Below are 13,009 nucleotides of genomic sequence, written 5' to 3' on the forward strand. Positions count from 1 at the left end.
AGAGAGTCGGACCGACGGCCTTTCCACTTGAGTTTCAGTTTTGGGAATAGCGCGAAGTCGCAAGATGCCAAATCTGGCGAGTACGGTGGGTGGGGTATAACCGCCATGTTGTTTTTTGCCAAAAAGGTGCTGGTGAGCAAGGACGTGTGACAGGGCGCGTTATCATGATGCAGCAGCCAGTTCCCTTGACGCCAAAGTTCGAGCCGTCGTCGCCGCACGTTTTCACGGAGCTGTCGCAAAACGTCACAGTAGTACGCGAAATCTACTGTTTGGTTGGGTGGGACGAATTCTTTGTGCACTATTCCATTGGTATCAAAGAAAACGATGAACATGTTCTTCACTTTCCTCTTCACCTGGTCGCTTTCTTGGGTCTTGGAGAGCCCAGGCTCTTCCACTGGGACGATTGTTGCTTTGTCTCTGGGTCATAACCGTAAATCCAGCTCTCGTCGCCCGTGATAACCTGTGACAAGAAGGTTGGATCATCAGATGTAGTCTGACGAAGGCCCGTGCACGCTTCAAGACGCTGTGCCTTCTGATCGGGAGTCAAGATCCTTGGCACAAATTTTGCGGTGACATGGGACATGCCCAATTCATCAGTCAACATTCGTGGACATGTCCCATAACCAATATCCACTTCATCCACAAGGTCTTGATTGGTTTGACGTCGATCCACACGAATCAATTGTTTAAGTTTGACGACAATGTCTGGCGTTGCCGCGCGGGGTGGCCGAGCGGTGTAAGGGGCCTTGTCACGGTCTGCGCGGCTCCCCCATTCGGAGGTTCGAGTCCTCCATCGGGCATGTGTGTGTGTGAGTGTGTGTGTGTGTGTGTGTGTGTGTGTGTGTGTGTGTGTGTTCTCCTTAGCGTAAGTTAGGTTAAGTTAGATTGTGTGTAAGCTTAGGGACCGATGGCCTCAGCAGTTTGATCCCGCCGGCCTCTGTGGCCGAGTGGTTCTAGGCGCTTCAGTCCGGAACCACGCGGCTGCTACGGTTCAAATGATTCAAATGGCTGTAAGCACTATGGGACTTAACATCTGAGGTCATCAGTCCCCTAGACTTAGAGCTTAACTAACCTAAGGACATCACACACAGCCATGCCCGAGGCAGGATTCGAACCTGTGACCGTAGCAGCAGCGCGGTTTCGGATTGAAGTGCCTAGAACCGCTCGGCCACAGCGGCCGACGGCTGCTACAGTCGCAGGTTCGAGTCCTGCCTCGGGCATGGATGTGTGTGATGTCCTTAGGTTAGTTAGGTTTAAGTAGTTCTATGTCTAAGTCCCATAGTGCTTAGAGCCATTTGAACCATTTTTTAGTTTCGTCCCATAAGACCTTACCACAAATTTTCAATTTTTTTTCCAGTGTCTGGCGTTGTGCGACTAACGGGCCTGTGAGCACCATCTTCGACGTCTGTACGGCCGGTCCTGAACCGAGCACGCCACTCAAACACATGCGTATGGCTCATGCTCCGTCCCCCAAATACTTGTTGAATCATTTCAAGGGTCTCCGTAGCATTTTTGCCGAGATTCAGACAGAATTTGATACACACGCGCTGTTCTGTTCGCGGATCCATCGTAAAATCGCCACACATCAGCACAGTATTAAGGAAATCACTGTGGACACGCAACACGTCCTCCCATCTGAATGCCACTCCGCACACCGACTCATCAGATATGCAGCTCTCACCACCTAGCGGTGCAAAAATCTACTACTCCTACTTTCCAGATGGCAGCACCAGTCCCGAAAATTTTGGATTCTACCTGCAACCTGCAGTGTCGTACTCGAACTCTCCCCGTTTCTGGACTCTGGTAAGCAAGTCTCGGTAGAGGAATGGTAGACAATGGGCGCAGCAGAAAACTCATTTCCCGCGGGAAGTTTTTCGTCTAAAAGGGCTTTAGGGCTCCAGCAAGCGAGCGGCACTGACCTCGAGAAGCCAGGGCCGGAGGGAGGAGTCCACGAGGACGTCGAAGCCGTAGAACTCGAAGCAGTTGGCGGTGGTGGGCACGGACGGGCTGTGGCTCAGCACTGTGAGCACGACGAGCGCCGTCACCTTCTGCCACAGCAGCCAGTCCGAGTGGCCCGCCTGGTGGAGGTAGTGCCGCAGCTGTCGCAGCGACCACTTGCAGCCTGCCGCACACAAAGATAGACTCTGAGAATGTTTTATTTACTGTTATTTCATCTCCGTCGCCCCATACGGGTGGGAGAGGGCGAGGATGTCAGCGGTACAGTTCTTTGCTCTTAACCAAGCGATTAAAAAAAAAATTATAATGAGAAATACAAACAAAATATGGGGCAGTTTTCTATTTTAAATTAAAAATCATAGACAAGACAGCTAAAAAACGAAAACATATACATTATAAAAACACATCTAGGAAGGTTAAATTCTTATAAGAACAATGTAGCTCTGCACTTTCACTAAACATTTGAAGGACCTGCAGTAGGATGAGAAGTATTGTCAGAGTAGATAATATGTTCCATGGGGTTGAGGGGTGTGGGTAGAAAGGTAGAGATCTGTTAGGTAGGAAAACTATGCAGACTGGAGATAGGAGTTGAGCTGGGTAGTCGGAAATACAGTCGGTAGGAAAGACAGACGGCGAGAAGTAGTGTGCCGTATGATGGGGATTGATGGAGAGGGAAAAGGAGTCCTGATGTGGAGTGGGAAAGGTGGAGAAGGGTTAAAGTTGGTAGGAAGTATAAATACTGGACCAGATTTCGTTGTCTGGGTGAAGGAGTTGATTGAAGTTGCGTTGGGATTTGATATGGAGTGCGTGTAGGTGTAGTGACAGAGGGATGTGTGTGCGAAGGTGTGGCAACGTATTAGGGTTCGTGATCAGAGGAGAGGCAATGGTGTGATTGGAATCTAGTTTGTGGATAATTAGGAGGAGCGAAGATGTTCGATGTGGGTGAGGAGGGTTGGGAATTTTATGAGAGGGTAGAGGATCCAGGTGGGCGAAGGTAAATGTGGGAAGCGAGAGGAAATGCATGGCGTTTGAGGATTTGGAGGGCCGTATAGAAATTTGGTGAGGCAAAGATAAATGCAACATTTGCATGGCAGAGGATGGGTCACATCAGAGTTTTGTACGTGTGGACAATAGTAGAGGGGTGTAGTCCCCAAGTTAGGCCTATTAATAATTTAAGTAGTTTTAGTCTATTGTGGGCTTTCTGTTGGACTGTTAGTAGGTGATGTTTCCACGGTAGCTGCCGGCCGAGGGTTACTCCAAGACATTTTAGTGTGTTAGTTAACTAGATAGGACGGCTGTAAATGGTAATGTAGAAGTCATGGAGGTGGAAGGTGCGAGTGGTTCGTCCTATAATTGTTGCCTGGGCTTTGGAGGGTTTGATCTTTAGGAGTCATCGGTTGCAACAGGAGGTAAACTGAATGAGATGGATTTGGAGGGATCGTTGGGATCTCTGGCGTGTAGAGTAGAGGGCGAATATAGCGGTATCATCAGCAAACTGATTGAAGGTGGACTGTTGGAGGTGGTTTGGGCATATCATCAGTGTGCAGGAGATAAAGGAGAGGAGAGAGGACGAAGCGTTTGGGCCCAATTGATACCAACACCGGTGAAGGTGCACATACAAATACTGAGTGTAACAATTTGCGGGAATATAAAATGCAAAGATCACTGGGTTCAGATAACTTTCCTCCCGATAAAGATAGTGTAAGAAATCACAATGAAATGGTCTACCCGTGTGATCTGTTATCCATGTTTTACACAGTTTACCAAATCAGTAACGAGACTGAATTTTTTTCCAGGAACACTTTAAAGAAACGTGTCAAATGTGGCTACATGTCACTCGCCAGATTGTGCTGAACACGAAGATGCTTTGAGAATGTCGATGACTCACTAAGAGCAATGTGCTAAACTGAGAGTTTCCGATATCAGTGTTTTCTGTGAAAGCTGGTTGTGATGTCACAGTTTAAAATCGTATTCACAACTAGCATCCCTGCGCAACTTTAAAATGTGATTATTGAGATATATCGCCGTACATGTTATACTGTGATTAGTCGCAAGTATTTCTTGCCATGTGAAATGTGTTGCTGCAACGGAAGTTACATCTACTCGTCTACAAAGCGCGCTAACTGAATACATCATCAGTGTGTCTTTGAAGTCATATGGAACTTCAAAGGAATGATAAATGTCAAATACACTGTCAATAAAAAAACGAAAATGCTATTCTCCTCTTATTATAGACGTCCTGTATCCCTAAATCTTCCACGACGTAGTTTTTGATAAAGACTTAGTTATAGGTTATGAGGTCGATGATATGCAAGTGAAAAGAGCGGGGAGTACAGATCTTCCCATTAAAATCTTTCCATTGAAAGTTGACATCAGGGATACCAGTACTTGAAGATACACTCAAGTTTACCTGTGCATTGTATTGCTGGAAAAATAACCATCCTGTGAGTATATTACCAGTGCTATTAAACTTTGGTAGAAGTTACGTAGTGGACTTCCTTTTTATTTTTCGTTATTATGTATGAAATATGTGTATATGCATCAGAATAGTCGTAGGAGCCTTGCCCATTATCTAATACGTGTTTAATGTTGTAGTCTTCTTTAGAAAAACTTTTTATTTGCCAATATCACAAGGAAGGACACATCGATTACTAGCTTCGACCAGCTAAATGGCTATCTTCAGGTCACATTACAGAAAAATGTGTTTACATTGACCACTGAAGTATGACATTGCAGTTCATACCATCTGGAACCAAAGGACAAATTCAGCCTGTGGTTGTTCGTTTTTTCCGTACCCGTAAAACGTATAACCGCATTATCTGCAGCTACGCCTTAAAGGATAGCCAGTTTCACGATAACATACTGTTTCACATCCGGCTGCATGTCATCACATTCCATCAGTTCTCATCACACCGTTGCCCCAATATATTTCTAAATGAATTCTTGAAGAGTGGATATCTAACTGAACGTCCTGCACGGTTTATAACTACCAAGGAGTACGCGTTCGATCTTGATTGTGATGCGCCATTATTCATTCGATGTGCATGGTGGAAATTAATGCTTTATTATGAACATTTATTGAATATCGGCGATGTCCATTTTTCGAAGTGTAATACACACATTCTATGTAAGGTTGATCTCCGCAACTCCCAGAGATTCATTTTCTGTTGCCCTCCTGATGCACATGGTGAGTCATTAGCAGCTAATATTTTTCCTGCCGTAATCGTTAAAGTAGTACTTTCAAACGAGTCTTACTAAAGACTGAACTTGCGACCTCAGACCATTACTTTTGGGTAACGGCAAGATGAGTCGAGAAGTTTACGAAATTATCTTTGACCTGCTTCTTGCACCGAGAAACGGTTTAACGTAAACCCATTCCGTGCCAGTACGTAAATACTGTTTTCCAAAAAACAAGGTTTATTTTATTTTGATTCGACAGAAATGAAATGAAATAGCTGGACTGACAGGCTCAGAGCGACGATGTTCACGCCGTTGACTGTCGTTGGGCTTGAACGCAATCTGCTTGCCAAATCAGGAAATTCTCCTTCGACATTTAATCATCTCAACAATGGCTAAACGAAGTTCTGCAAGCTAATAAACTATCGGTGAAACTAGTAATGTATTTCAAAGCAAGAGAAATATGTGTCATCTGACGCCTTAGCGTATCTCTGTGATACTCTATGGCAGTCACTGTATAAGGCTGTGAATATATCTTGCAATGTAACTTTCGAGCCTGTAAAGACGGATTTTCAGAGGAGTGTTTGTACGATTAGTATTTTAAATTATACAGTTATGTTACGTCGTTTGACTCTGAGGTCTGCCGTTTAAGACTCGCTATACTAGTTATGATACTGCGTGAAGAGTTTGACAGTGCACTGAAAGACCTAAGTCGAAACAAGGCCCCGGGAGTGGACAACATTCCATTAGAACTACTGACAGCCTTGATAGAGCCAGCCCTGACAAAACTCTACCATCTGGTGAGCAAGATGTACGAGACAGGCGAAATACCCTCAGACTTCAAGAAAAATATAATAATTCCAATCCGAAAAGAAGCAGGTGTTGACAGATGTGAAAATTACCGAACTATTAGTTTAATAAGTTACAACTGCAAAATAATAACGCGAATTCTCTACAGACGCATGGAGAAACTGGTAGAAGTTGACCTCGGGGAAGATCAGTTTGGATTCCGTAGAAATATTGGAACACGTGAGGTAATACTGACCCTAAGACTTATCTTAGAAGATAGATTAAGGAAAGGCAAACCTACGTTTCTAGCATTTGTAGACTTAGAGAAAGCCTTTGAAAATGTTGACTGGAATACTCTCTTTCAAATTCTGAAGGTGGTAGGGTTAAAATACAGGGAGTGAAAGGCTATTTACAATTTGTATAGAAACCAGACGGCAGTTATAAGAGTCGAGGGACATGAAAGGGAAGCAGTGGTTGGGAAGGGAATGAGACAGGGTTGTAGCATCACCCCGATGTTATTCAATCTGTATATTGAGCAAGGAGTAAAGGAAACAAAAGAAAAATTCGGAGTAGGTATTAAAAACCATGGAGAAGAAATGAAAACGTTGAGGTTCGCCGATGACATTGTAATTCTGTCATAGACAACAAAGGACCTGGAAGAGCAGCTGAACGTAATGGACAGTGTCTTGAAAGGAGGATATAAGATGAACATCAACAAAAGAAAAACGTGGATAATGGAATGTAATCGAATTAAATCGGATGATTCTGAGGAAATTAGATTAGGAAATGAGACACTTAAAGTAGTAAAGGAGTTTTGCTATTTGGGGAGCAAAGTAAGTGATGATGGCCGAAGTAGAGAGGATATAAAATGTAGACTGGCAATGGCAAGGAAAGCGTTTCTGAAGAAGAGAAATTTGTTAACATCGAGTGTCAGGAGGTCGTTTCTGGAAGTATTTGTATGGAGTGCAGCCATGTATGGAAGTGAAACGTGGACGATAAATAGTTTGGACAAGAATAGAACAGAAGCTTTCGAAATGTGGTGCTACAGAAGAATGCTGAAGATTAGATGGGTAGATCACATATCTAATGAGGAGGTATTTAATAGAATTGGGGAGAAGAGAAGTTTGTGGAACGACTTGACTAGAAGAAGGGATCGGTTGGTAGGACTTGTTCTGAGGCATCAAGGTGTCACCAATTTAGTCTTGGGAGGGTAAAAATCGTAGATGGAGACCAAGAGATGAATACAATAAGCATATTCAAAAGGATGTAGGTTGCAGTAGGTACTGGTAGATGAAGAAGCTTGCACAGGATAAAGTAGCATGGATAACTGTATCAAACTAGTCTCAGGACTGAAGACCACAACAACAACAACAACAACAACAACATACTTGGGACGCCCACTTTCGTCTGCAGTTAAAAAGGAGCAGAGCCTGTGTACGAATAGAAAGAAAGTGGCCAACGACGATGTCATCGCTGACTGACTGAGAACCCAGGATGCCATGTTTTTACTAGTAGTGAGATTGCTTCACTAGTGCAATGCGTCTATATTGTTGTACGCTGTTTTATTGTGCTGAAGGCAGTTCTGTGGAGTATCATTTGCAGATGTAAATATGGCACGTCTCCGCCCTCTATTGAATGCCTTTTAGTCATCTTATTTTACGTAATTTAATAGCGATAAATGTTCGTTGAATTAAATATGCGCAATCGCGGTAGTTTACAAATAAGATTTGTACAGCAGTAGGTAGAGGCTAATTTTGTCTAAAGGTGATTTACCGACTATAGCTAGCAAGCCGCAAGTAATTAGGAACGATAATTCAAAGTCATTATAATATATTTCACTGTTGGCTGTAAAATTAAAAGTGTAACAGATATCATAATTTTGGTTTTCCCAGCAAGTAAAGGCGGAAACAGTGTTCATTTTTAATTAACGCTAATGATGGAAATCTTAATGCTGCCTTGTAAAATTTACGACAACTCATTTGTGTATGAAGTAAATATTTTACTTTGTGCTACTGAATTCACACAATGTCTAGTCACATCATGTGACCGCCTGTCAAAAACCTTTCGCGGTGCGGATCGCTTGGAGATGTGCAGGCACGGAGCCAATGAGGTTCTAGAAGGTACCGGCAGGTGTGTGGAGCCATACCGACTCCAGTGCCGTGCCAGCTGCGCTAGGTTCCTCGGTTGAGGATCCATGGAGCGAAGAGACCGATCAAGGAGGTCCCACAGATTCTCGATTGGGTTCAAATACGCGGAGTTTGGTGGCCAGGGGAGTACGGTTAACTCATCCTGGAGCTCTTAGAATGATTCAGGTACACAGCGAGCCGTGTGACACATTACAAACTCCTGCTGGTAGATGACATCGAACCGAGGGAAAAGAAAGCGCATTTATGGCTGGACATCGTCTGCAAGGACATAGGCATACTTGTATTGATCCATTGTGCCCTCCAGAATGACGAGATCACTCTGGGAATTCCAAGAAAACAATCCCCAGACCGTAACACTTCATCCTTCGACCTGAACCTTTCCGACTATTGTTGCAGCGTGTTTCCTATCAGACGTTTCACTCCTTCCATGCCAACGGCCTTCTGTCATCTGAAAAGGTCGCCTGTCTCCACTCATCGGATGTCTGGTTGCGGTATTGGCGTGCATATTGTAACCTTCGTCGCCTACGAACAACCGTCAGCGTAGGTATATGAACCAGACGCCTGCTGCAGGAGCCAATACACAGCAACGTTAGCTAAACGGTCCTCGAGGAGACATTATTGGTAGCCCCTTGGTTTATCCTGACGGTCAGTTGCTCAATAGTTCGCCCGAACACATCTCTGCAGCCAATGTTCACCCCTGTCATCTATGGCCCGTGGTCCACTACAGTTACCTCTCCGCCGGTTTTGGATAGCGCCTTTTTGCCATGCGGGGCATACTTTAACCACGCTAGCACGCGAACAGTTTACAGACTTAGCCATTTCGGAAATACTTCCATCTTTGGCCCGAAAGCCAATGATCATGCAATTTTGGACGTCACATAAATTGCTCCGTTTCCGGATTACAACGACTGCGTTGTTTTCCGCGTCCCCGCCACACGCTTCACGCATCCTCCACTGCCAGTGCTGCCAAGTACCGTCTGTGAGTGACTCTTGCAAGTTGACGTCGAACGTAGGCGGTGGTCACATTAATGTGACTGGACCGTGTACATTCGCCCGTTGGTTGCTTTTTGTCGCCGTTGACAATGCGTTCATGTAACAGAAATATATTAAGATTTTTATGCTTTTGGGATTCGAAATGTAAGCTCCAAATTCCTCTTCTAGATTCCCAAGGCAACAAAAAGTTACCAGAGCCACAACGATTCATCGAACATACATTGTACAGAGACTAGAGAAGATTTAAAAAGCTTATTCCAGCCGAAAAAATTGCAAATGTTACGCTCTCTTTGAAATGTAATGAATGAAAGTTAGTTTGTCTGTTCGGTTCTTGTTATTTCCTCGACTTCGAATAAATCTTTCACTAATTTCACTGTTCGTCAGAGAAGTAGATTTGTTCGCGGCAAACTGTTCCATTTACTCCTCATTTAAAGAAGCACAGCGGTCAAAAAATTAATGACCCTAGGGGACCTAACGCTAACACTGCTCCAGACTTGACAAAGGCCTCAGTTTCGTGACGAAGAGAGTCCACAAGTTTTTTCCAGATACGCCATATCCAGCTTAAGCCACTCATTGATGATAAGATGGTAGGAAAAACACCCCCAAAACATCAGAGAACCACCCCCGGCCTGAACTGCACCCACAACATATTGCGAGTCAAACCTCTCAGTAGGCCATCGGTACATTCGACGCCCGGCACCATTTGAAAAGTGGCAAAATCGCAACTCATCGGACCGCATTCTGTGTTGTTCGGCCCACCGAAGACGTGAAGCTTTGTGTGTCATTGTGAACAATGGCTTACGAGGTGTCAGACTCGAAATGTCCATTGCATTCATTTCCCTTTGCAAAGTTCACTTGGAAACTAGATGAGATGGACCTGTATTCACTGACAGAAGCAATTCGTATCAGGTTTGAAAACTAGTGTCGTTGACAAAGTTGACACTCGTCTCAGCTCCTTGCGTGTTTTACACCATTCCTTGCAGACGTGTTGGACAGTTTGGAATGTCGGCGCTGATACATCTACAAGTCAGGCACCTTCATTCAGTGGGTGGTCATGTGCACGACCAAACATGATAACTCAATTTTGTCACGTACCCACTACAACCAGTCTCGCTGTACTGACCCCTTACAACCGACTGGCGTGTACACATCTACACCTACAACATACTCCGCAAGCCACTCAATGGCGTGTGACGGAGGGTATTTTGGGTACCACCATCTGATCCCTCTAACCCTGTTCCACTTGCGAATAGTGCGTGGGAAGAATGATTGTCGGTAAGCCTCTGCATTGGCTCTAATTTTTCGAATTTTCTCCTCGTGGTCAATATGCGAGATGTATGTGGGGCGAAGTAATATGTTGTCCGACTCTTCCTGAAAAGTGCTGTCTAGAAATTTCAATAGTAACTCTCTCTGTGATGCACGATGCCTCTCTTGTAACGTCTGCCAGTGGAGTTTGTTTAGCATCTCCGTAACACTCTCTCGCCAGCGAAACGATCGCGTGACGAAAGGCGCCACTCTTCGTTGGATCTTCTCTATCTCCTCTATCAGTCCTACCTGATAGGGATCCCAGATAGGTGAACAAGCGCCTTATAACCTACTTCTTTCGTGGATAAGTTACGTTTCCTTAAGATTCTTCCGATGAAACTGAATCTGGTTTCTGCTTTTCCCAATATCTGTTTTATATGGTCATTCCACTTAAGGTCGCTCTGGACAGTTACGCCCAGATATTTTACGGCAGACGCTGTCTCCAGCTGTTTGTCGTTAATAATGTAGCTGTACAGAAGCGGATTTCTTTTCCTACGTCTGCGCAAGTAGTTAGTTTATTTGCATTCAGGGCCAACTACCATAGTCTGCACCATTCATCAATTCTGTGCAGGTCAATCTGCAAATTCTTACTATATTCTGGCGTTGCTACTTTAGTATAGACAACTGCATCAACTGCGAATAGCCTTAAAGAACATCCGACGTTTTCTACTAGATCATTTATACATATTGTAAACAACAACGTTCCTGTTAGACTTCCCTGTGGTACTTCGGATTTTATCTTTACAGCTGTCGATTCAGTTCCGTTAAGAGCGACGTGTTGAGTTCTATCTGCAAGAAAGTATTGAATCCAGTGGCAGGTCTGCTCTGTTACTTCATAAGCTCGTGTTTTTTTCATTAAACGGGAACGCGGGACGGTGTCAGATCCCTTACTGAAATCAAGGAACACGGCATCAACCTCAGCGCCGTTGTCCATTGCGTTGTGGGTCTCATGGTGGGACAGAGCGAGCTGAGTTCTGCAGGATTTCTATTTGCGGAATCAATTTTGATTCTTATAGATGAGATGTTCATTTTCCAAGAACGTCAGAATTCTTGAGCATAAAACATGTTCCATAATCCTACAACAGATTGACGTCAACGATATAGGTCTATAATTGTGTGGATCTGTCTTTACGGCCTTTCTTAAAAACGGTAATGACCTGCGCTTTTTTCCAGTCTTTGAGTACCTTTCGTTGCTCAAGCGATCAACGATAAATTACTGCTAGAAGGGGAGCAAGTTCTTTCGCATAATCTTTGTAGAATCTGATAGGTAACTCATCTGGTCATGAAGCCTTCCCACTACTAAGCGATTGTAGCTGCTTTTCATTTCCGCGATCGGTTATCTCAATATTTGCCATTTCGACTTTCGAACGACGATTGAAAGGAGGGACAGTGTTACAATCTTCCGCTGTGAAACAACTTCGAAAGGCCGAATTCGGTATTTCGGCCTTCTCTCTGTTATCTTCCGTTTCCGTGCCGGTGTGGTCGCTGAGAGAATGAATAGATGGTTTTGACCCACTTACTGATTTTACATACGACCAAAAGTTCTTAGGGTTTTTACTCAGGTCGGTTGACAACGTCTTACTTTCAAAATCATTGAACGCTTCTCTCATTGCTCTCCTTAGCGCTCATTTTCGCTTCGTGCAGCTTTTGTTTGTCAGCTAGGTTTTCACTTCTCCTGAATCTGAGATGAAGCGCTCTTTGTTTAGTACCCCTTTCCTAACACGGCTATTAAACCAGGGTGGGTCTTTCCCATCCCTTAAAACCTTACTCGGAACATACTTGTCTAGGGCATAAACACTCCAACTCATTTCATTCTTCCCGTTTAGTTCCACCAACAACTTCGTGGCAATGACTTTGAGATCTGTTGCACTTCTCCGGCTATTGACTACGAAAATTGCAAAATGACGCGGAATTTCTTTACAGGATTATCTTTAAGGATGAAGTATCGATTACAAGCCATGGGCAAATCAGCCTTCGTAGAATGAACTAAAGCTCGGTTAGAAATACACGCCGGCCGGGGTGGCCGAGCGGTGCTAGGCGCTACAGTCTGGAACTGCGCGAGCGCTACGGTCGCAGGTTCGAATCCTGCCTCGGGCATGGATGTGTGATGTCCTTAGGTTAGTTAGGTTTAAGCAGTCCTAAGTTCTAGGGGACTGATGAGCTCAGAAGTTAAGTCCCATAGTGCTCAGAGCCATTTGAACCATTTTTAGAAATCACACTCACAAAGAGTAATAGTTAAACAACGACCTTCGTCTCTCAACGTGTGGAGCGGACTTTTCAAGAATCGCATCATCGGTTCCTGTTTTATTTATAAGGCTCTAAATAGCCACTAGTATCTACATTTCCTAACAGATATGCTGCGTCGTTTGTCGGAAGACATCGCACTCGGTTCAAGGCAGTCCATGTGATAATAACGTGGTGTATGTAACGCCCATTGCGCACATATACTTACGGACCCTCTTAACGGAACATTAGGAAACTGTTAGATCAGTTGTTGGAGGAACACAAAATGACAAGTATACGTTCCATGTTTAACATCTCCGCAAATTTATCTGCGGAGAAAATTAAAACGAGATCTACGCAGAAATATCTATGATTATTGAAGACTTTAAATGCAGTAGAACTCAGTCTTATTAAACAAC

The 13,009-nt window shown here is 44.2% G+C and overlaps 1 protein-coding gene across 1 annotated transcript in view; it reads right to left on the bottom strand.

The window, feature by feature from the left end:
* LOC124712153 (probable tubulin polyglutamylase TTLL2) overlaps nucleotides 1–13,009 on the bottom strand; it is a 416,983-nt gene that overhangs the window by 82,674 nt on the left and 321,300 nt on the right. Inside the window, exon 7 of the mRNA XM_047242449.1 lies at nucleotides 1,920–2,122. Within this exon, the coding sequence (XP_047098405.1) occupies nucleotides 1,920–2,122 (203 nt within the window). The remainder of the gene's footprint in view (nucleotides 1–1,919; nucleotides 2,123–13,009) is intronic.

This window comes from Schistocerca piceifrons, chromosome 8 (assembly GCF_021461385.2).
Source record: "Schistocerca piceifrons isolate TAMUIC-IGC-003096 chromosome 8, iqSchPice1.1, whole genome shotgun sequence".
Lineage (NCBI taxonomy): Eukaryota > Metazoa > Arthropoda > Insecta > Orthoptera > Acrididae > Schistocerca > Schistocerca piceifrons.